Source organism: Gambusia affinis, linkage group LG23, assembly GCF_019740435.1.
Source record: "Gambusia affinis linkage group LG23, SWU_Gaff_1.0, whole genome shotgun sequence".
Classification (NCBI taxonomy): Eukaryota; Metazoa; Chordata; class Actinopteri; order Cyprinodontiformes; family Poeciliidae; genus Gambusia; species Gambusia affinis.
In genome coordinates this window covers 4,560,269-4,584,036 of record NC_057890.1, presented here as the reverse complement: position 1 = coordinate 4,584,036, position 23,768 = coordinate 4,560,269, and the positions used below count along the sequence as shown (strand labels likewise).

The following is a 23,768-nucleotide window of genomic DNA, read 5'->3' as shown; positions in this document are numbered from 1 at the left end:
TCCCATATTTTAAACTTCAATAATTTTACCAGCATGGAAAAACATCAGGACATTTGAGTAGACCGCAGCAATCAAAATTTGTCATTTTCTATTAACTATCTTTTGTTTCTGTAACCCGCCTGTCCCCTCAAACAGCTTTCAGAAAACAGTTAAAGGCTTTGATCTGTGGGGGAGCAGTTGCCATGGTCACACCAACACAAAAAGGTCTCAGAGGCGATTTCAAGCCGTTTATTGAAGCCGTAGCTTCTCATAGTACATCATTACTGCCTTAATAGCAGTCAGTGAGAGCACAGAGATTCCTAAAAAGCTTATTGATGCAGCAATGATAACCATGCTCATGTGCTCTGGCCCTGAAAGAGAGAGAAATAAGTTTACCCAAAACAAAGAACATTTATTGTAGGTATGAGTTGCTAATTAAAATGTGTCCATTTGAATGCAACAAAAAAAAAAAAAAACTACAAATTGCATCAGGTGATCTAGTTGAAGTTTGTGTCATAATTCATTAAGCTAGTTTGAGGCTGTAGACTCACAGAGGGACGGACGGCTGGACTTCACCCTCATGTTGACCGTCAGCGGTCCAGCAGACACAACAGCAGCTTGTTTCTCCTGTCCGTCCGTCTGGCCCGCCGACCTTTTTGGGCGCTGCCGCATGCTGCAGTTCTGCATTTAAATAAGGGTCAGCTGGTTTCTTTTAAAGCCAGGCATCAAAAATTAAAGTTTGTAAATCTTCTCCCATTTCGCAGAAATAAAGGAAAAAAATTCCTTGGATGATCAGAAGACTTAAAAGAAATTAATATTTGTTTCTTGTACAGCATTAGAATAATTACTTCTTCATAAACTGATTTTAAAGACACCTAAAATAAAAGCTAGTTTAGTTTTAATATGATTATTCTTTAAAAAAAGTAGTCGGTTTGATATCTTCAGGATCAAATATTAAAATATTTGGCTTGAATAAATATCCAGGAAGTTGTGGCTTGCATATAGATACGGGCAAGTTCCCAGTATGAATGTATGGCAAGATTTTAAATAACTGTGCTTTCAAATCTGCAAACCTGTTTTGACATACTGCTCTTTACAGCTTATCCTCTTCATGATGCTAAAGAATATGTTGCAAACTGACCAGATATTATACCAGTTGTGTTTTAGTACTGGGCTTTGCATTCCAAAGCTCAGAGTCAGAGGTCAATTGTTTGATTTTATCACCACCAAGGTTTTAATACAAGGCTAAGTAAAACCCAGGATGTGGACAGATTAACATGGAGTTGAATACGCCTTATAGTTCAGAGTGCATTTTATATGAACCAGGGCACAGCTCTATGCTCAGTGGATCTGATGCCATTATCTGCATAGTCTTACCCCAGTGCAGTCTTCCTTATGCCCACATACGTTGGTCAGGCAGTGGAAGTAGAGCGGTAAGCCTTTGGGCATGTGGAACATCTGGATGGAAAACCTGCTCCTCTGTGCCAGGCCGTTAGCAGAGAGCCACTGGAACGTGTTGTCAGTGGGACAGCTGAAGGGACGCAGTGGAGCAAACAGTCTCCTTAAAATCTACAGTAAGTAAATATTTAAAAAACACTATACACGAGGTAACCTTAGATAAAACTTTTAGTGCCTCGCTAAAGTATTCATACCGATTTGTGTTTGCAATGTAAAACTGTTCAAATTTAAAAGTATTTTGTTGGATTTCTTTTTCAATAATGTATGTAATGGGACCAAGAGAAATTAGTGAACAACAAAGATACATGCGGATGATGAATCATCACATTTTTAAGAAGCGGGGCATGCTTTTGTCTCAAATAAATTCTGGTGTAACCAACTGTGTAGAATGTAATCTCACTGTATAATCAAGCTCTTCTGCGAAGGAGTCAAAGTGTTAGTTAGATAAACAGCGAGCAGGCCGGGGCGGAAGTTGTGGAGAAATTTAAAGTATGATTAGCTAATAAAAGATTATCCAAAACTTAACATCTTACAGAGAACTATTTACCATCTGAAGATGGAAAAGCACATGTGAACCTTCAAGGGAAGGCTTTACACCTCGTGTGTCAGGCTGGGAAAAGAGAAAATTAATCAGAGGCAGCAAAGAGGAAAAGCAACACTGAATGTTTTGGGGGTACAAACAGAGCTCTGAGTCTGGATGGAAACCAGTGACCCTCCTCACTGTCATGCTGTGTGGAGGCTTTTCTTCAGATCCGAGTTTGAACAATGTTGTAGAGACTAATGAGCAAAAATGTCAGCCTCCAGTCTCATCAGTGGCTCATCAGTACTCCACCAGCCTCTACACAGGCGCTAGGATAAGGTGGCGTTTTGGCCAGATCAAAATTGGTTTTGATACTGATCATTTTTACATTTCCAAATAAAAACAGAAGAAGAAAAAAAACGTACCCATCTTCCAAAAAGACAGCCTGGACTGCGTCTTGTGGGTCGGTGCTCTCTGTGGCCCAGCAGGACTCCACCTGCAGCAGCACGTCTGAGGCAAACGAGTGGTTGGTCTGCAGAGCCACCTGGAAGTACAAGGTGTCCTCGTGTCCCAGCTCTACGGGATCCGAGTAAGCACGGCTGTAAGACTCGTCCTTAAACAGGTCCATGGTCAGACCCAGCAGTACCGACGAGTTAAACTCCACCAGGGAGAGTGACGACAGCCTGAAACCAAACAAACAGCAATTACTCCAACTGATTTGATCTTACAAAATTAGGAGAACACTAGGATGTGGTCCTCACCATTCCATGTTGGCAACGACTTGAGCATTTCGGACATAGTGTCGAGGGTAGATGCACTTCCAGACAACCTTGAGATCTCGCCGGCTGATTGTATGCTCTTTACTCAGACTGATGCTCAGAGTATTTTGGAGCACGATGTGGGTTTTGTTCCCCTGGATACACACACACACACACACACTTCTATGCAAACCATTTAAAAACATCCCCCCAAAACAAGCAGCATTTGCAGGTTAATGTGCAATGCAGTGGCTACAGCAGCATTTTCTTCCGAAATGCAAGTTAGTTTGACCTTTTTCTCCATTCCACACCCTGGTGGATGCCGTGAGGTGTTGAAGTAGTACACAACCTCCGTCTCATTCACTGGACACTGGCCGTCGTTCAGTTTCACCTCCAGCTTTCCCTCAAACAGAGAGGTCAGGTAGGCTTTTGCTATTCCACCCATCATAACTCTCTCCAGACACTGGCTGAAAAGTCCTTTATCTGTTTGAGACAAGAGATGCTGAATTTTGGTTTTTAGCAGGACTTTGATGTCAGCTCAATAAGAAACTGGTCAGAGCTCTGAATTATACAGTCTGTAATATATTCAGCAGTTTACAGTGTTCAGCACATGGTGCAGACCAACAGGTAAGTTAAAGGTTTTCCACCGCTGTATAATCTTTACTGCAACACCATGGACTTGACATTGTGTGGGAACAGTCTTTTAAACCTTCCTGGATTGATGGATAGCAACAATTGCTCGTCTGTTGAAACTTGTTTAACCCAGAACTGCAAAGTACCAAAACTCCTGTGTGATCTTTTTATCGGGACTTTAAACTATCCAATTTAAATAACTGTCATGAGTCAGTTAAATATCAATCAAGAGTTGGACCCATTTCAAATGAAAAGGAAAGTGTTTTTAGAAAAACATCAGGAGTGCTGCTTTGTACCTTTGCAGACTGGATGTGACGCTGCAGGCAGATGCAGAAAAGAGCCGACGTCATAGTACCCGTCCTGGCAGACGCACCTGTATGAGCCCAGAGTGTTGACGCACGCAGAATTACGGGGACAGAAAGGTTGCATGGACGCGCACAAGTTTGAACCTGAAAATACAAAGCAAGTCCTCAAAAATTGGTTTGACTGAGAACAACATCGTATACGCCAGACCAAGGTAAGCACTATGACATCACCCACCATCCCAGTAAATGACTCCGTTCTCTACACTGATGTCAGACATGTTGAGAGAGCCAATGTGTCTGAGCTGGTCGTCAACCGGTAAGTCGACGTTTTTTGTGTTAGAGGCATCAAAGGACCTAAAAAGAACTGCTGTCCTTCCTGGCTCATCTGCAGGTCCCAGAAAATCCAGCTCAATGCGGGCTGGCCGCTCGTAGTCCTTCAACAGCTCCTCCAGCTTAAAGGACACACACACATAATCCTTCAATTACGCCAGATGTTTTAGTTTGTTGCATATGTATGAAAAATGCTGCTTAAATTAAAGCGATGATGTGTTTTGGATATAATGATTTATAAACTATGAAGTTCCTTGCCAATGTATTCAGAACCTTTAAACTTTTATTTTAGCATATACAGACAGAAGTTGCATTTTTCAGAGTTCAGTTTGTCAAAGAAAGATTTAAAAACTGCATTTCATTTGGTTTCTACTTCATAAAGTTGTGCTATTTTGTGATGGTCTATCAAATAAAATCTTAGTAAAATACATTGAAGCTTAATTATGTGCATTTCATAAACATGATAAAGTTCAAGAGGTATGAATAATTTACAATCAATACTATCAAAACTATTACCCAAAAGTTATTTATAAGTCTATTGGTTGTGAAACATGTAAATATCTGACAAGGCATTTAATTAAAACACACAAACATTTTTGTACATATTCCAAGTTACACATTTGTCTCACCTTAGTCTTTAAAATCTGATCCAGCTTGGGTTTAGATTCTGACGGGTCATTCTGTTGATCATCAGGCAGAGACCAGGGAACGACCATCTTAAGACTAATGTTGTTGAAATCAAACTGCAGCTCTACAGAGGACCCAAAGTAGAAAGTTAGCTTTTGTTCCTAAACACAAAGTCTACCCTGACAGGGTTGATGACACCTAGAACTGACCATTGTTGTGAGGGGATTCAATGGCCCTCACATCAATCTTGAACGTTGAATTGACTCCTTCAAAACCCAAACGGGACGGTTCAGACTCCCACAGGCCGTTGCACTCCTCCCATATGTCCAGGATGTAGGCTTTTCCTGCCTCCAGGCCTGGAAGAGGCAACTGGTTGGTGAACACACGGCTGCTCTCGATGACGGAGCTGTTCTCCAGGGAGAGCTCGTATATGTAGGCCACCGCCTGCTGATTAGGGAGGCTAGGTGTCCACACAACTGTGGAATCACTGGCATGAAACCTGAGCTCAGACACACCGCCAGGTCCTGGACAGACAGATTATTTACCATTTGCAACAAACATAAGTAACAAAAACGCAAAAAGTGAGCTGCGCCACCTGAATACAATAGAATGTCAGATTTGTGTTACCTGTTTGAGCTGCGATTGTCCTGACACTCATGAGCACGTTGTCACCACACACCGCCGCCACCTTGGCTTGGTACGTCTGGCATGGCAGAAGCCCCGCCACAGTGTGCATGGTCAAGAGTGTGGTGCCCTTCAGCGCCCCCTCATGGTAAACTCTGAACATGGAGATGGACGAGGTGTTCTTTACCTCCCAGCTTAGAGTGTAATTGTTGGGCGCAAACGAAGTCTGGTGCAAGAGGTAAATGTTGGAGAAATCTGGGAAGACGACGGGAACACAGATCAGGTTCTGTGACATCAAAATCATAACTTTTATGGAGAGCTTAATGCTGGTTTCTAAAATGAAAAACTTAGCATTTCCCTAGAAAGTAAGAACTTGGTGACAATTGAATTGATGTATAAAACAATCCTAAACACACTGCCAAAGCTATAATGGTAAGGTTTAGGTCAAAGTCCGGTTAAAGTTCAGACTTACCAGAGTTTCCTTCATTCAGGACCATTCTGCTGTAGCGGGACTCCAACCCCAACTGGCAAACAGTCTGCAAGCCAAACTTCAGCCTGACACAGGGTTGCAGGTCGGACAGCGTGAACGTGAAGCTGTCGTCGGCCATCCACAACTCTGCCTCCTCTGTGACATGGTCCGTACCGTTAAGGTAGAAGATCGTGAGGAGGAAGACTGAGTACTTCAGGTTTGCAGGGCAGTCCCACGCCAAGGATATACTGCTGCTGCTCCACGACGTCACTTCGAAATACTTTGGAACGTCTGGGTCTAGTGGAGGGGAAGTTTAATGAAACTGAAATCCCTCAACTTGCATATTAAAATACTTTTCTTTTCAACCGTAAGGTCTACATGTTCATACCTGAAATAGTAGAGAGGCATGTGAAAGAGTAAGTGTCGGCAATCTCCACACAGACCATGTATCGGGTGCAGGAGTCCAAGGCGGTGAAGCGGTAGTGGTCCAGGGTGGTGTTGTCCTCAAAGAAGGGGTTGTAGGATCCCATTTCATTGTGGTAAAGAGTCACCGTGTGAGAGGAGACATCTTCTGGATTGTTCACCAACCAGGACACCAGTAACATGAAGGGACTCCTGGACTCCAGTTTGATGGGGAAGCGCAATGTATGACCTCAGAGGAGAGAAAATGTTTGTTCAAGTGGTTGGCATGCAGAGGTCACATCTAAACGCTTCCACCCCAAAAGCGTTCTTTATGGATTGTAGTTGTAACGTGACGAAATGTGGAAAACTTCAAGAGGTATTGATATGTGTGGACCTATTTTATAAGCTTGACTTTCAAGTCATCCTCAAAGTGTTAATAAAATGTTCTTCCTACCAACAGCGAGGAAGAAGTTCTCATCCTGGTGGAGGAACATCGTGCCACTTTCACATGCAAACACCTCAGTAGGTTCAAGCAACTCCAGGAAGCCCTGAAGAACAAATACACAAGTATAATTTTGTCCTGATGGAAGCAGTGTATAAAACTTTATCAATGACATTCATCTTTGAACAAAAGTAAGCTTAAATATATGTTAGCAATACCTTGCTCACATTTGCTGGCTGCTCTAATGGTTTGTGTTTGCCTGTGATTTTGATCATCTTTGTACCTTAGGGTGAAATTGAGAAGGGTACAAATAATTGATAAAAAAACAAACAAACAAAAAAAACATTTTGGTTCTTACCTGGGCTGATTGTTATGGTCCATCTCCGAGTAAAGCCTCCATACTGCAATGCAACCTTGTTTTCTACAACTGGAGACACTGTTACAGAGGTAACTCGCCCTGCTTTTCTCATGAAGTTCAATGAAGTGCCGTTGAGCCACAAGTTTCCATTTTGCCTGAAAGAGCAAAAATACTTAAAAAAACAAACAAACAAAACAAACAAAAACCTTCAAAGCAATGTTTCCCTTAAAATTATTCCTTCTGATTTCTTTAAATCTCCTATTCTAAATACAAAGAATGTTTAAAATACTTTTTCAGAAATTTTGGCTAGAAGCTGAAGCTTTAACTTTGATTCAGACTAGCAAAACTATCGAGCATCTTAAAACATAGCCACACAATACGATTATTCAGAAATAGTTTAACAGACAGCTCTAGACAGAGTGGATGAAATGTGCAAAATGTTGGCCATTAATTATAAGGAGGGTTTCAGTCATTCTGTGAAGCTAAACAAGACGTTTCCCGTTGATTTTAGCAAAGAAAACCACTTTAAGCAAACATAATTTATGCTAAATGTAAAAAAAAAAAAGACCGTTTATCAAAATTGATAAAGCTTAAGTTTTGAGAGACCCCCGTCTCATTTTCAAATCATAAATTAAGTTCTAGGTTGAATGACAAAAACTCCCAGGAGTATAAATATCGGCATGTAACAGTAGAATTTCGACTATAGAAATTCTATACAACAACTTAGGAATTTTTAAAGTTCAGTAGTTTATTTGCATAAGAAGTTGCAGGTCCAACTTCTTCTAAATCAAGCCCCGTTTCGTGGCATTTAAGAAACGAAACAATAAAAGAAACCTTGTGACGTTTTCACTGCAGACATTTCAACAGCAGTTAAAGGCATTTCTTTAACTTTTTCTTTCTTTCTTTCTTTTTTTTTTTACAACGTTATGTTGTGTTTTTTTCATTCGCTACCGAAACTCCGCTCCTCGTCATTTTGTGTTAGATTTTAAATTAGGAACTATAGTTGGGGAGAAAAGCTCGTGACAAAAAAATACTGCATGGGAGCACGAGAGCGCTGGCCGACAGTTACTTTTACTGCTGCGTCATGAGTGTTTTAGCAGCTAGGAGTTTTACTACAGGTACATTTCTGATGAGAGCAGCTTGTTGGTTTTTTTTACCCATTTAGAGCGTCCTCCGTGTCCAGCCAACAAAGTGAGAATAGCATGTCGTAGCATCTTCCTGTATTTAAATATGTAAATGTAAACATTTACCAAGTTATCGTACTCATAACTTAAACAGAAAAGAGTAGGTCGATACTTACCAAACGAATGAGGCACTAATATAAAAAATATGAAGGAGTATTCTAACGAGTTCCTAAAAACATTAAAAATACATATTAAGTAAAAAATAATTAGCCTATGCTTTTGTATTTAAACTCGCTCTGAATATGAATTTCCTTACATTTTCCTTCTTTTCCGAGTAGTTACCAAACTGAAAAGCAGGCAAGGACAGATAGGCTGTTAATAAGAGGCAGGTGTGCAGAGCTATGCCTCACCTGCTCAGGTTTTCTGACGTCACAAAAAAACCCCAACAAAAAACCAACAAAAAAAACCCGTTTGAGAAAAAAGGAAATTTAATAACGAACGGTTCTGTGTATCGCTGTAAAGGTCGTTCATAAATACGACAACTTCTAACTTTAGCCTAAGAATTGTAATTTTTTTTTACTTTGTTTTTGTTTGCTTTGGGGTGTTTGCGGTTTTGTAGCATTATTGGCTGTTATTATTGTTTAAATGTCAATAAATTTATTGATTATCTACAAGTCAAAATAAAATTTTTAAATATATATGTAACGGATATTAGATACAAAGGTGAAATTCTTGCTAAAATATGTTTGGTAAACATCTTTGTATATATTTTATAACTGCCTTGTGATGAGTGGTGTTTGGCGCCCCCTACTGGTTGCCTATAAATAAGAGGGGAAACCGGAAATTCCACACAGGCGGTTTTGCACTCTTATGTGGTAAGTCATCAAATCTGGTTCTCCTCTGACTTGTTTTTGTGGTTTTGTTCGGGAACTAAATTGGAGTGTTGTTGCGATACACAGAGGACAGGTGGACCAGTAAGGGCGGCTAACATGATGTTTTTGTCAACCACTCATTGCTGGTAAAAATGTAAATAATTAAATGTGTCAGTTATGTTTGTCGGTTTGTCAGTTATGTTTGTCAGTTTGTCAGTTATGTTTGTCAGTTTGTCTGTTGTATTAGCCTGTTTGTCAGTTATGTTTGCCAATTTGTTAGTTTGTTTATTAGCTGTTTCCATGACAACATGGCCGTTATTTTCTGTGAAGCACTAGAGGGTGCTATTTAGTAATTTAATAATTAATTTTGATTGCTATCTGTATTTATTTTTCTAGATTGTTTCATTTATAAAAGAAAGATGAAATTGTATAAAATTCATATTAAAGATGTATTATTAATTATAACCACTATACGATCACATGTTAGAAAAAATTTATTTTTAAGCTTCATTGTAATAATTGTTTGTGCCACAGACAGTTTTGCACTCTTATGTGAGGACAGGTGGACCAGTAAGGGAGGCTAACAGGATGTTTTTGTCAACCACTCATTGCAGGTTGTAAATTAAACCACTTACAATCCAACCCACTGTCCACGCGAGTCTGTCTGACAGGACCGGTATAAAGGAAGCTGTTATATATATATATAAAACTTCCACCAAAAAATCTCCAGCAATTTTCTATTACAAAAAGTTTAAATGATCAAAAATTTGCTAGAAAATCTAAAATTTTCAGATCAAGCTCATAAATTTTCTAGAAAAAATTAGGAATATCTTGAGTTTCAAAAGTTCTTTTTTTTTTTTTTTTTACCTTTGAAACTCAGAAAACATCCAAAGGTCAAAAACTTTTGACTTTAGAAACGCAGAAACGTTTGCATTTTGTATTCCTAGAAAGTTTCTGAGATTAATCTCAAAACTTGGGAGTTTTTTTCTAATAGATTGTCATAGGCCCTTTGTATGAAGCGCAATAGAGTGAAGGTGTAACATGACAAAATGAGAATAAGTTGAAACAGTTTGAATGTTTTTTTTTTCATTTGCAAATGACACGGTGTTTTCCTTTCTTCATACAGATGACCCCATGTGACCTCGCAGATTTTCCAGTTTTGTGTTGTGCTACAGGAGACCAATAGATGGCACTGTGTACTTTACTGCAATTTCACTTAAAGCTACAGTAAAAGAATCCCCCCCACACACACCAAAAAAGATATCCATGAAATAAAATGTATCTCACTGAAACAAAAACAGACTTCCTAACCTTGTTTTGTTCCACATAAATCCAGAATATTCCCTTTACCTTGGATGTATGACTGTGATTAGCCTGGAGTCAGCAAATGAAAGGCCAGTGGTCTTCTATTAGTGGTCTTGGATTCCATTTGTTCAGAGTTAATTCAGCGGTCAGAGAAGGCACCTTTTGTCTAAAACAGAACCAGGCAAATTATAGTCAGGCGCTGCCTGTGAAGAGCTCGAGGGTCTCCTCTGCCTCATCTCATAATTCAAGTCAAACCATGATCTAGGCAGCGAGCCGTCCAGAGCTATAAGAAGCTATAAGAAGTGGTGCGATTATGGAGAGCCGGCAGTGTCTGCTGCTGCTGCTGACTGCAGTTACTTTAAGGCCTTGCCCTGGAGAGCCGAGGGGAAATGATGATGGCGTTGACCCCATCGGCCTTCTGAGAAATATTTATGGCAGACTGCTGGTGAGGGCCGAGCCGTTCGTCGGGGACTCTGAGCTTAAAGAGCTGAGACGCCCAGCGGACCCTGCAGTCACACAGCAAGCTGAGGGCAGAACCGGCGCTGATGGGCCGGTGGCGTTTACCAAAAACGGGCAGATTAAGGGCGTTACTGTGGACAAGGCCCACGTATTCTACGGGGTGCGCTATGCAGACCCTCCAGTCGGTGCCTACCGCTGGAAACCCCCGAGACCTGTGAGCCCGTGGTCTGGGGTCTACGATGCGTCGTTCCCTCGGCCGGCGTGCATGCAGGTCTGCAGTGGATCCTCGGAGTGTCCTAAGAAGGTGAGAAGCGCAAACAAAATTTGTTCGCTGCTGGGGTACTTTTGTGGGGTTTTAGTATCTAAATGCGTTTTCCACATTTTCTGAAATTGTTTGCAAATTTACATGTATTTTATTGGGGGTATATGTAACTGTTTGCGTAAAAAAAAAAAAATAAAAATGTTAAGAATGTACGGTAAAACAAATTTTCTAAACTTTTTCCCTTTGCATTCAGATCTCTTTATTTCCCCCAGGGGTGTAAATCTAAGAAGCTGCTCAACTTGTTTTGATTAGATTCAAAAATACTTTATTGATCCTAAAAGGAAAGTAAATGTTGTTGAATACCATGATAATTCAAGGTTCTTCAAAAGGTGTGGTAGATTCTGATGGCTGTGGGCAGGAAGGATCTCCTGTAGCAGTCTGTATTACAGCACATTTGAAGGATCCTCTGACTGAACGCACAGTTTTTCTATGACAGTCATGAAGAAGATGCTCAGGGTTATCCATAAATATAGTACATAATAATACAAATTAATTAACAGGATACACAAAGTTTGCTGTGAAATGTAATATTTACTATGTATTTATAGCAAATATTTTTTACAAGCATTAAACTCAGAAAAAAACAAAAGGAAATACATGTGAATTTGTGTTTATTTTTAAAGTGCAGTCATTTGCTAGCATAGCAAGAGCTAAATGACCTATGACCCTAACAGGTCAGCGAGGACTGCCTCTACCTCAACATCTTCGTGCCTCTGGATCTCAACTTCACCTCCCCTCTGTGGCGCCCCCTGCCTGTCATGGTGTGGATCCACGGGGGTGACTTCATAGCCGGCTCGGCCTCCAAGCCCGTGTTTGACGGACGCTTCATCAGCAACTTCACACGCACGGTGGTTGTGAACGTGGAATACCGACTAGGTGAGGAACACTGGTGGTGTTTTAGCGCAAGATGTTTCTCCAGAAATGCGTAACACGATATGTGAGCACCAGGAAGCAGGAAAGATGAGTGTTTAATTGGATAAAGTGGGGGGATGTGATTGGTTCTTTGGAATTCAGAGGAAGTGAGCGTCTTGCCTGAGTTGATTGTAGTTTTTTTTTTTGTTTTTTTTTTGCTGATGATGCGAACTGGTCTCTGGTGGAAGGGGCGTTTGGATTCCTGGTGTCGGGTAAAGATCCACTGTCCTCCGCTACGGGGAATTACGGCATCCTGGACCAGCAGGCGGCGCTCTTCTGGGTGCAGCAGAACATCGCAGCGTTTGGGGGCGACCCTAGCAAGGCAAGCAAAAACGCACACGAGCACACCGCCAATGGTTGCGTTGGGTAGCCTTCCAACATAAAATATCTGTAGCACTTAGTAAACTGGAATGCAATTTTCTGAAATAAAAAGTCACAAATAAGCATTTTTTTAAAAATAAATAAACAGGAACTATTCTTTGTTGTTCATGTTAAAGGTGACTTATTATGCTTCCCTGAACAGGTTAAGCTAGACAAAACATGTTTGTAACATTATTGCACAAAATCAATCTTAGATAATGAGATTTTAATCCGCTCAATTCAGCCTGTGTTGAGCTTTTTTTAGAATGAGGTGATTTTGGGTCTCTGTCACTTTAAATGCAAATAAGCTGCTCCTGGCAATGCTTCCCTCAACTCAACGTTTACGCTCGCATGTGAAAAAAAAAAAAAAAAAAAGGAGTATAAACAGATGCACAATTCTTTAATTGTACATGTTCGAAAAGCAGAAGTGGAGCCTCCAGCACAGCCAACAAGAATGCAGCAAGTGGTTTCTGGGTGGTAGGTCATCAACAAAACACTTGTCTTATCCAGCAGCCATGGTACAGCAGTAAAACCAGCTGACCAAACGTGCTGGAGCTCCACTCGGGTTGCTAGGTGACAGTGTGACTTTTGAACCAGCTTGTTTTCCAGACATTCTAAAAACATCTGGATTGTTTTGTTTTTTGTTTTTTTTTAGCACTTGGGTTGTTTGTAGAAGCACCTGATACCTGAAAGGAAAAACAAAAACGTGCAAAGCATGAACTTTGCATGACCGGTCCCCGTTAAATAAAAAACAAATAGCCTCTCGAAAACTAAACACAGGATATACATTTGTTGCGGATATCACTCTCGCCTCTTTTTGTGGTTAAGGTCACGGTATTTGGAGAGAGTGCCGGCGCTCAGTCGGTGAGTCTTCACTTGACGATCCACAGCAGCAGACCTCTGTTCAAACAGGCCGTCCTGCAGAGTTTGCCCTTTTCCATCCCACTCAAGAGCAGGTAGGAAACCCTCATCTCGAGGTCAGCCGCGCTCCAAAAGCAGAATCTGATGCCTTCGCGTTCGCTCAAAGGACTCCACGCTGCACCTAGCCCTCTGGGCGTCTTTGGCACGCCTCCGGATAACTTCGAGCTGCGGACTCATTTTGCTTTCCCCCCCCCGTCTCTTTCCCAGACACGACGCCCTGAGGCTGGGGAAAGACTTTGCTAAAGAGACCAACTGCTCGGCGAGCGACTTCGTCTGCCTGCTGTCTCTCGCTCCGCAGGCCGTCCTGGCCGCGCAGATGAAAACAAGTAGGGCGCCACGAACCCCCACCCACCCACCACCCGAATTTAGAGCTGCCCACGCACTTACATAAGTCAGACAGCAGGACGCGGCGGGTCTATCTGGGAAAGATGATGAAAAGCTTTTATTTATCTTGAGTTAGAGGAAGACAAAATGGGCTAAAGTGAACTTATAGCCCCTAAAGGAGCCGTTTGATGGGTTTTACTGCCTCGCAGCAGAAAATGAATGTCATCTATCTATGGGTGGCAGGTTTATTGATCAGTGTCTAAATCCGGGATCCTGCTCCGAGAGACAGTTCTCACTTTTACTCTATACTGAAAAAAAATAGAGAAAACTCTCCGTTTTATTCGCCACTTTAGCTGTTTTTTTTTTTCCAAAGCAAATTCAGAACCACACAGGTGTTGCTGGGGTTTCTGTAAAAACATGTTTCTTGTTATATCAGTGATTTTGTTCCATTTATTTGGAAATGGAAAGAGTTTTAAAATAACTGATGATTAGTTGATTAATTTTGGAGGGTCAAAATGTCAATATTGTGGGAGTTCAATGATAATATGTGGAAGGTTTTAGTAGAACGGGGAACTATGAACCATAAGTCATGAGATTGTTATGAGCAAAGTGGTACGTTGAGTTATTTGTTTCATTATTGATGTAACTTAAAAGAGGCTGTAAGAAAACAATCTTTAAAACCCACTTAACTCATAGGTAGCCATCTGATTGGCCGGTCACTCATCCAATCAGATGAGTAGATTTGTCACTGTTCAGTCTGTCAGTAGCAAATATATATTGATGGATTACTAGTGAACTGGATTGATTTTGGTAATCACGTTTCTCCAAAGGATATTTTAATTCTTCTGTTCAGTATGTGACAATTATTGCTTCCTGCTAGGATTGGGGAATAAATCAATATTATCAATTAATAACATTTTCTGTTTTGGAAAATCAAGATTTCTTTTCCACCAGCGTCGCCGTTGGGCTTCCGTAGTGATAAAGGCAGCCATCTTTATTTTTACAAGTACGTTTTACAGTTTGTATTCAGTTGGATTTTCATTTCTCATTTGGAAATCGAGAAAATAAATCGATTGAAATTGGAAATCAAATTTGGTATGAAAAAAAAAAAAAGTTATTTTATTTTTAATTGCCCAGCCATACCTCCTGCTAATAAAAATCTATTTTTTTCAATACAAATTCAGAACAGTAATGTAGATAGTTAGCTTAATGTGCGTCTCTTCCAAATCACTATGGTGTTCTGTCCGTTCGCAGGCTCTAAGGTCGTGAACCCGTTCAGGTTCCTGGAGGTTTTCGAGACGTGGGGCCCGCACATCGACGGAGAGCTGATTAAAGAGCAGGCCATCACCGCCTTCCAGAAGGGCGACTGGCAAAAAGAGAAGGCGTTGCTGCTCGGTGAGACAACAGCAGCAGCAAACACTAATGTCTTATTATTTTTTCCTCTTGCTTCCTACTGGACTCCCACAGGTCCTCATTAAAAATCCGCCGATCGCCAGGAACTCTAACGTCGGTGATATTGTTTTGGAGCGACGGTGCTGCAGCGTTTGTTCCTTTGGACTGTTTTCTGCCCTGCAGGAACGACCTCTGAAGAGGCGGTGCTGTTTGTTTACGGCGTCTTCGGCAAGCCAGTGTCCGTTGTGGAGGCCACCGTGTACGTCGCAGCCATCTTTAAGCAGCACTCTCTGAGGATCCTACACAAATACCTGCCGCTCTACAGGGAGGCTGACCGCAGAAACATGCTAACACAGGTAGATAAAGCTGAGCTAAATCCTCTCCGTAAGCCAGATTCAGCTGGAAACCAGCACAGTTAGAGAAACCTAACTTTAATTTGACACCGACTGCTTTGGACTTTCCATTTGCATTCTGAAGAAATTCAAAGATAAACCTATTAGCTAATCCAGTGCAGCTGAATCCAATACAACTAGATTGGATGTAGTTAGAAACGGCATAATAAAATACTGAGGGGAAAAAAAATTAATCTCTTCCTTTCATTCTGCTTTTAGGGTGTTTTCACACCTGATAGTTCAGTTGACTCGGTTTGATTGGGGACCAAAGATGCAACATTTGTTACATTTTCTGCTGCTGCAGTTCTGGTGTCAAACGAACCAAATTGTTTGAAAAACCTGTTCACCTCCTGGGCTGTGGTGGCGCTGCACCAAGACCCACCGAAGGAAACAACACAAACACCTCTGAAGAAGAGGTTGTAGGATTTCTCCACCAGCCATTTCTCCCGCTGACCCTAGACTCTCACGTTTGTTTTTGCTGCATTTACCCAGAATGCCCTGCGCTGCAGTCCGCTTCCTACTTTAGGAGCAGCTCTGGTCCGTTTGCGTCCACATATACGTTCGAACCAGGCCAAAATTCACTCCAACCGAACCAAAACCTGGGTATTTAGGCGGACCAGAGTTCAAGTTTTTTGCTCCACATCAGAGTTCGGTTGCGTATTCACACCTCCCCAAACAAACCAGACTTTCTAGACATTCAGCAGAATGAGAGTGATGTGTGTTCTGATGAAAACATGCTGAACTACGTCTTGCAAATGTTCCAATGTCCTGAAAATCTTTGCATTCTTATCCCAAACGTCAGTGTATTTTATTGGGATTTTATACGATACAAAGTGACGCAGGCTGATTGTGTCACAGCACATGGTGAACCTCCTTCCCCGTCTTCTTTCTGAGAAGAAAAAAAAAAAAAACAGTGATCAGTTGTTCTCTTTTGCTGCTAACATAAAGTAAAAACTTGCAGAATTCTCCAGTTGTCAGGAGTTCAGAGTGTCTGAAAATGGCCAGCAGTGGGCGCTGTAGCTCCAGCTCTGCCGCTCCAGCATCTCTAACCTTGAGTGACAGGCTGTGCTCTCCCTCCCCCCCTCCATTATTTGCATGGATGAAGCATGCAGACCACCTGAAGCCAGGACGGTCGTCTGCTTAAGATGCAACCCTGACTGCTGCGCTAAACAGGGACTCCTTTCTCATGCGGGTCCTTGGTGACGGGTGGGATCAGCTGTGGAATCACAGATCAAGACCACGGCCTCGCCAGAAGAGGAGCCACTCGCTGTCACTGCCAGAACAGAGTTGGATAAAGAAATGGCGTTTCTGAAACGTCCAAAGTGCGTGAAATCAGCAGCTTTCATTCAAGTGTTTTCAACTCGGATTATTTATCTCAACCACAGCAAAAGGAGACAGAGGTGTAACGCAGCGTCCATTTTAGTTCCTAATTCAGTTTGAATGAATTCATTTGGATTAGTTTAACCTGATCCAATCATATGGTGAGGTTTAAGATTCAGATTTATGAACCAATAATTTTCGGTCAATGTGAATCCTCAGAGTTTTGTTTTTGTAGCAATTCAGTTCAAGAAGTGAAACTTATTATGTACATCCATTACTCCGACTGAGATATTCCACTGTTATTTCTTCTCATTTTGATGACTAAATAAACTGTGGCACGTCTTGATGTTTTTGTACAGACTTTTTCCTTCCACTCAACTTTTCACAAAGATACTTGGAAGGATTGCACAGCAAAATATCCATGTTCTTTAGCAATAACCCGTTTTTGATTGAGCAGACGTTTTAAGAACAGATTTTTATTTTGCTTTCATTAGGAGTACAAATAAATAAAATCAACCGAAAACAAAAGCACTCAATCTGTGTGTGATGTAGCTATATAATGAGTTCCACTTCTTGAACTGAATTAAGGAAACACGTCCTGTCTGTTTCAATTTATTGAGATCCACTTGTTACTCTAGATTTGAAATCAGAAGTCTAGACTGCGACACAAACGTTGGGTTTTGCATTTTTAAATAATAGTGCGCTGAAAAAGAATTCAAAATGTTTGATCCAAGTCAATTACCTTTATGAAGCAAGCCTGTCATTAATAACAGCAAGCTCTGCTCTGGTGGCAACACAATATTATATTACCCATTTCCATTTACCAAAAAAAAAAAAACAACTCCCCTGATGAATCAGAAATCCTAAATTCCCCAGAGGTCGGTTCTGCATGTCTTAAAACTGGATGGCTGGATTCACAATTGTTGCACCAAAAATGATTCAACTCTCCACTCCACTTTAGGGCTATTAGCAAATTTCAGATTTTTTTTTTTTTCAATAAGCAAATTAAATATGAGCCAGTTAAAAAAAATATATTGCTTTAAATAATTACCACCATCTAAAATCACTCACATTCCTAATGGAGCGCCTTGAGGCAATTAAAGTTAAATATGTTTATTAGCTCTACTCTATCTATCAAATGATGTTTTATTGTGTCTTAGAAATACAGTAAATTATAGAGAATTGACCAAAAGGTTCAGAAAACATATTTCTATCTTCTTAGATTGCTTGTTTAAGACAAAGGATCCAGACACAGATGAAGTCCACAAGTCTAAAGTTAAAGGAACAAAGGTTACGCCACCTGGTGGCAGAGACAGGAAGCAATCACCGGATTCTTGAGAAGCCATGTGGTCAAAAAAAACAACAACACCTTGGCTGACTGCAAAAAAGCTACAGGTGAAAGACTCCATCCCACAAACTGCAAGCGGTAAATGACTTGACCCAAAAGCGAAACAACCCAGCAACACTAACAATTTTACTCTGTGGAGCAACTAATGAAACCTGGAACCATTCAGGCCAGTGGATGAGCAGCAGTGTGTCTGGAAGAGGAAGAATGCTGAAATCACAAGCAGCTTGACTGAATGAGCACTAAGTTGATAATTTAACCCTTTCATGCATGAATCATGGCATTATCTATTTTGTACCAATTCTAAGTTGTGTTGGGTTGCTTAATTTCTTGCAAACCGTTTATAATTTGACAGACATCGCTACCTCTCAGCCTTTTGTCTACTTTAATCACATCTCCTCTATGTGGGTTGGTATTCCAGCATTTTCTGTGTAAGAAGCAGTGAGATGGTCCTTGATGTTCTTTAGCTTTAAGGCTCAGACAGAGTCAGTTTTCCACTGGAAGAAGTTTTGTTTCTCAGAAAGACCAGACTTCTACCTCAAAGCTGCATGCTTTATGTCTTCAGAGGCCCGAGCACATCAATTAATCATGATTTCTGTACCAAAATGATGCCCCGGCTTTACACAGCCCGGCAAAAATATGCATTTCTATTATTCAGTCACACTTGGCTGGTCAGTAAGGACGCTGGAGCTGCAGCCAGAGCTGGCACCACTGCATACGCCTCATGTTAATGCGAATAAAGGACACTGCTCCACAGGAACTGGGGTCAGCACACTCACTCGCTAGAATATGCATTTGAACGCCAAGAACCAAGTGTGACAGACTTTAAAAACTCTCTCTCTACATTATTAGACGTATTCCATTCCCCTACATGTGATCTTGTGTAATTTTGACTGCAGCATCCGATTTGCGTCATGGGACGCTCTGCACCAGACACATTGTGTAACGCCTAGAAACGATTTCCGAATGACACAGAAAGTAAAAGTTGAGAAGGGGAAGGCAACGTCTGTAGCCTGCAAACGTTGGATCCGACACCCGCCCTCCATTTTCCTCAACACACCTACACAAAAACCAGCAACCAGCTAACAAACATGCCACGTACCGTTTTTGCATGAAAAAACGTCTTTGGAGCTCTACCAGTTACAGAGCTACCAGTTGGGTCTCTTGGCAAGGTTCTACTTCCACTTCACAAGAAGTCACTGCAATGTTGGTCTATTTCAGAAAATCCAATTAAAACGCTTATGAAGTTGTAATTGTAGCCCACTGTATGTTAGATTACATGGATTGGAAGTTTTTTTTTGTGTGCGCCAGAGTCACTGCCACTCGAAGGCAGAGGGGGAGTTGTTGCGTAACACCGCATACCCACTTGATATCGGCATTCAGGTGCAGAATGTGCCCGTTCTGAGTTATTACATTTCATCTCGAGACAGTTTGGAGGAGACATGAGTCTAATATGAGAAAAGAGAGAGGGTGTTTTTTTTTGTTTTGTTTTTTTTACTTTTTACAGGATGCCTGTTTGTGTTCAGGTGTGAGATGTGCAGCTGTGTGGGCGCAAGTCGCACACTGCCCAAAAAGACACACTGGTTTCCAGGTAACAGGCAGGAGAGAGGAAGTCTGGTTTCACTTCTGTTGCTTTACTTTAGGCAAGAGGGAACACCTGATTTTTATTTCTTATTTCTTTTTCATCTCTCTGCCCCAAGCTCATCTTCCCGTAGAAATCCCACTAATTAGTTCTGCTCACACTGTAGTCTGTGGGGCCTTTAAAGAGCAGCGATGCTTAAACTGATGGACTCTTCTTTTTTTTGCCACATGCTTTGATAATCAATAGATGAACACGGGGTGTTTTATTCCCCAACTTGAAAGTGATCACAATGTGCAACAAGCAGAATGAGAAACTTAAACCCTGAAATGCGGCCAAACCGTATTTTAATTATGGATTTGTTACCATTTTGATTACGGCTGCAAAAACAATAAAATAAAGAGCAAATATTTTCGCATCTCTTCAAATTAAACACACAGAGCAAATAAATGTCTAGCAATAACCGGACATTTGCTGCAAAGCCCAAAAATAGTCAAACTAATGACAAATTGAGTATAAAGGAATCTTTCATCTTAACATGTTTCTTTTGTGTGAAATATGACACGGTGCCATAGTTTTAGCAAAAACGGAACAATTTCTATAAATAACTAAAAGTTCCACAGGAGGTTCTGAAGCATCCTGATTGCCCTGATTAAGTGGGAACAACTGTGTTCATCAAGTCACCAGGTGAAACAAAAGAGAACAGCACACAGGGAATTATCAGTATTATGGACATAATGAAATAATAGAACATGTTATTTTAATATGTTGGAGAAGCAAGACAGAAAGAAGATCTGTGTTGGATGAATTTAGAAAAACTTAAGCAACATTTAATTGAATAAGATATACCACAGGGAAACCCAGAAAGTAAAAGTATTCAAATGTTAAGTAGGTTTGTGTCAAAGTTCTTAGAGTTTCAGGGGAATCTGTGAAAAAAAAAAATGCAATGTGATAGGAAGTCAAGTGACATCTGAAATGGCAAGACTGACAGTGTGAGAGGTGAAAAAGAATCCTAGTGCTACCACCGAGGCAACCCTGAAGAATGGAGACCAACGTTATGACGACGTCCCAAAGCAGATAATCCTGCGGATGCTGTCTAATGATGGAGAACTTGGATACTGAGCAAGAAGGAAGCCACCACTTAGCATTTCCAAAATCCACTCTGGACAATCAAGAAGAATCCTGGTCTTGTGTTTTGTGGTCAGACGGATCAACAATCGAATTGTTTAACTGCACTGGTGGACCCTCTGTTTAGGGTAGAGAAGAAGATTAGTTCTGTCCCAAGAACATCATCCCCACAGTCAAGCTTGGTGGTTGGCACAGGAGGTTTTGGAAAATACAAAAAGACTAAAAATTCTCAACCCCATCCATTGTTTGGTAGCAGAGAACATCTCAACATGACTACGATCCAAACGGCTGACGAACTAGTTAGTGAATAAAAATATTGTTTTGTAGTGACCTAGCCAGAAAACAAAGAAGAAAAAATATTTTAAGCAGTAGAGAGAGCACCATGAGCATGAATTCAAAGATGTGGTCCAGCTGTCCCAGATATAACAGCATGTAGAAAACCCTGAAGACGTCCAGAACGTAGACAAACCATGTAACAACTGAACTGACAGAACAGCTTGGAGATGGTCGATTAGATTTACTCGTGCATTTCGTGACATCATGGTGACAAGAAACTAAATTAATCACAATGCAGCACCTAGATGTGGTGAAATCACTTATCTGAGACCATTTTATTTCTCATTTCAGATCATCACCGATTACGTCTTCCTGTGTCCGTCCAGGAGGTCGGCGCGTGACGGAACAACTGCTGGCAGTCACGTATGGATGTACGTGTTTGACCATGTGGCCTCAGACCGCAGCGTCTGGTCCGGTCTCACATTCTGCTACGAGCACGTCTGCCACGGGGCGGAGCTGCCCTTTCTCTTCGACTCTGCCCCGGTGGCCAACTACTCCCTGACCCTGCCTGAAAAGCTCCTGTCTAACCGGATGCTGTGCTACTGGGGGGCTTTCGCACACACTGGTGACCCATCCTCAAGGGTTGAGCAGACGGTTTTCTGTCGCGAGCAACGTCTTCCCGTTTGGCCACGCTATTCTGACACCAGTGGCTGGCTCGTCATGAACCTGACGGTGCGGTTGCATGCGCAAGTCGGAACCAGAAACCATATATGTGACTTCTGGGACCAGCTGGGCATCTACTAGCTGGTTCCAGCTGGTTAGAGAGATTAGGTTGGGTCTCGATGAACAGCATTGCCAAGTTTTACAACTTAGGAAAGAAGTCAAGAAACTAAACTTGTTCAATAATGATATACAAACCTATTTTATCGTCTCTGCCGAAGATTTTGATAGTGGAAATCACATGAACAAGAGAGAAGAACAACACAAAGAACTTCTAGAAATCTGTACAAATGAGCAGGGATGCCATTTGTGTCATAATGTGTGGTGTGCCATGCTAACTTGACCCTACCATGCTCAAGTCAACATACAATATGTTATAAAATAGTCAAGTAATTTTATGCAACGACAGTAGTAACCATGCAATGATTCTTTCTATGCAATAAAACATTGTCAAAATAAGGCTTGACAAACAAGAAGTTACAGACCTTTAAAAGTAAAATTATTACCCATGGCTTGAGATCGAGGAAAGTGTTTGTAAACCTTGTCGCCCTATAAATATGCTAAATAAACAAAACAGAGAACTGCCACTTATGGTCAAAGATAATTTTTTAATTACTAATACAATTAAGGCATGGGGCATTTTGAGGACAATGTTTGGTCAGAACAAAAATTTTTCATCTCTGACAACACTGGTAGACAATCCAGATCTGACAGTAGAGGGCGCTGGACCTGATCTCAGGTCTTGGCAAGAGGCTGGCATTACCAGAATACACGATCTATGGAATAACGGAAACTTCAAGACATTTGAGGACTTAAGAACACAATATAACATTGTCTCCAGGGACTTTTATAAATATCTTCAAGTAAGGCACTATGTTAAGGCCAAAATGGACTCACTTGATCTCCCAGGGGATTATTGTTTACTTGAAAACAGTATTCTTGATTGTCATAAACGTCGGAGGTTTGTGTCAAGATTCTATGCTAAACTACAAGCCCTAAGGAAAGATAATATGAATAATTTGAGATCAACCTGGAACACAACTCTGAAAAGTCCAATTGATTCAGAGGCATGGGAAGACATTTTGACTCTGCCTTCTAGAATCTCAGTATGCAACCATTACAAAGAAATGCAGTATAATATTTTACATAATGTATACATATCTCCATATATATATATAGCAAGTACACACCAGGAAGTCCTCCAAATTGTCCCAAATGTAAAATATTTACAGGGACTAGAATTCACTGTTTATGGGAGTGTAAAATTATAGAGGCATTCTGGCGAGCAGTATGTCGAGAAATTAGCTCTGCTATAGGACAAACACGTCTCCCTAGTCCAGTCATGTGTCTCCTTGGGTTCATACCCAGTCATCTGGACACTCACAAAGAAACTGTGCAATTTCTATTGATGTTGCCCAGAAAATCAATAATGCTTAAATAGGTTGGTTCTGATGCCCCTTCGATCCAGCTATGGAAAAATTTGCTTTCTGAAGTTATTGTATTAGAAAGATTGAGATATTGCATGAATGGAAAATTTTATGCTTTTAAAAAAAGATGGGAACGTATTCTTGAATACTTCAAAATTTCAAAAATGAAAAACCAGTAATGTGAATCTGAATGACGTGTATGTATAAATTGGTTATGTTTCTCATATGAAGCTGTAATGTATGCATATGCCTCCGATTTTGATTTTGTCTTGTTTTCTGTATCTGTGCTGTATAAGTTTTGCCCTGTTATTGTTTTTTTTTCCTTTTCTGTTTTTGTATAAATGTTCAAAAACTCCTAATAAACATAATTCATAAAAAAAAAGAAAAAAAAAAAGTAAAATTATTTGACAATGGCTTCTACTTTGTCAACTAGACTTACTCATGCCATTTCCTGTCTAGTTCTTCCGTTTCCTGTTTATCACAGAATCTGTCTGATATGACGGAAAATTAAACTCTTTAGCATAACTAATGAAACCTAGTGACAGTATCCTGCACCAATCTGTGGTATCCGATCCTTGACATTTTCCGGAGGGGGATCCTCCAAAGACAAGACCGGAAGATTCTTCGACTTATGATCATGCATCTTCGACGTTTGTGCTTTAAGCTACACCAGCGTTTCCTCTTT

The 23,768-nt window shown here is 40.9% G+C and overlaps 2 protein-coding genes across 6 annotated transcripts; one reads left to right on the top strand and one right to left on the bottom strand.

Annotated features, from left to right (window-relative positions):
- Positions 1 to 215: 215 nt before the first annotated feature.
- LOC122826671 lies at positions 216 to 8,495 on the bottom strand. The gene is made up of 19 exons (XM_044108808.1): positions 8,346 to 8,495; positions 8,206 to 8,258; positions 8,063 to 8,123; positions 6,906 to 7,060; positions 6,766 to 6,830; positions 6,560 to 6,653; positions 6,092 to 6,355; positions 5,707 to 6,000; positions 5,238 to 5,489; positions 4,820 to 5,134; positions 4,613 to 4,734; positions 3,889 to 4,105; positions 3,645 to 3,797; positions 3,008 to 3,198; positions 2,719 to 2,870; positions 2,383 to 2,640; positions 1,357 to 1,510; positions 531 to 660; positions 216 to 350 (listed from the first exon to the last, which is right to left on the bottom strand). Coding segments are annotated over exons 1-19 (3,054 nt in total). The 5' UTR covers positions 8,348 to 8,495; the 3' UTR covers positions 216 to 228.
- A 375-nt stretch (positions 8,496 to 8,870) lies between these two features.
- LOC122826672 (cAMP-regulated D2 protein) lies at positions 8,871 to 23,413 on the top strand. 5 transcript variants are annotated; one of them, XM_044108810.1, is made up of 10 exons: positions 8,888 to 8,904; positions 8,989 to 9,047; positions 10,028 to 10,969; positions 11,662 to 11,863; positions 12,088 to 12,221; positions 13,088 to 13,215; positions 13,388 to 13,506; positions 14,759 to 14,899; positions 15,080 to 15,252; positions 21,288 to 23,413. In XM_044108810.1, exons 3-10 carry the CDS (start codon positions 10,520 to 10,522, stop codon positions 21,738 to 21,740), a joined length of 1,800 nt encoding a protein of 599 aa, XP_043964745.1. In that variant the 5' UTR covers positions 8,888 to 8,904; positions 8,989 to 9,047; positions 10,028 to 10,519; the 3' UTR covers positions 21,741 to 23,413. The 5 variants fall into 5 exon arrangements, with proteins under 5 accessions (XP_043964747.1, XP_043964745.1, XP_043964744.1 ...); XM_044108812.1 differs by lacking the exon at positions 8,989 to 9,047 and having other exon boundaries at positions 8,871 to 8,904; XM_044108809.1 differs by lacking the exon at positions 8,888 to 8,904 and having other exon boundaries at positions 8,919 to 9,047.
- Positions 23,414 to 23,768: the final 355 nt, after the last annotated feature.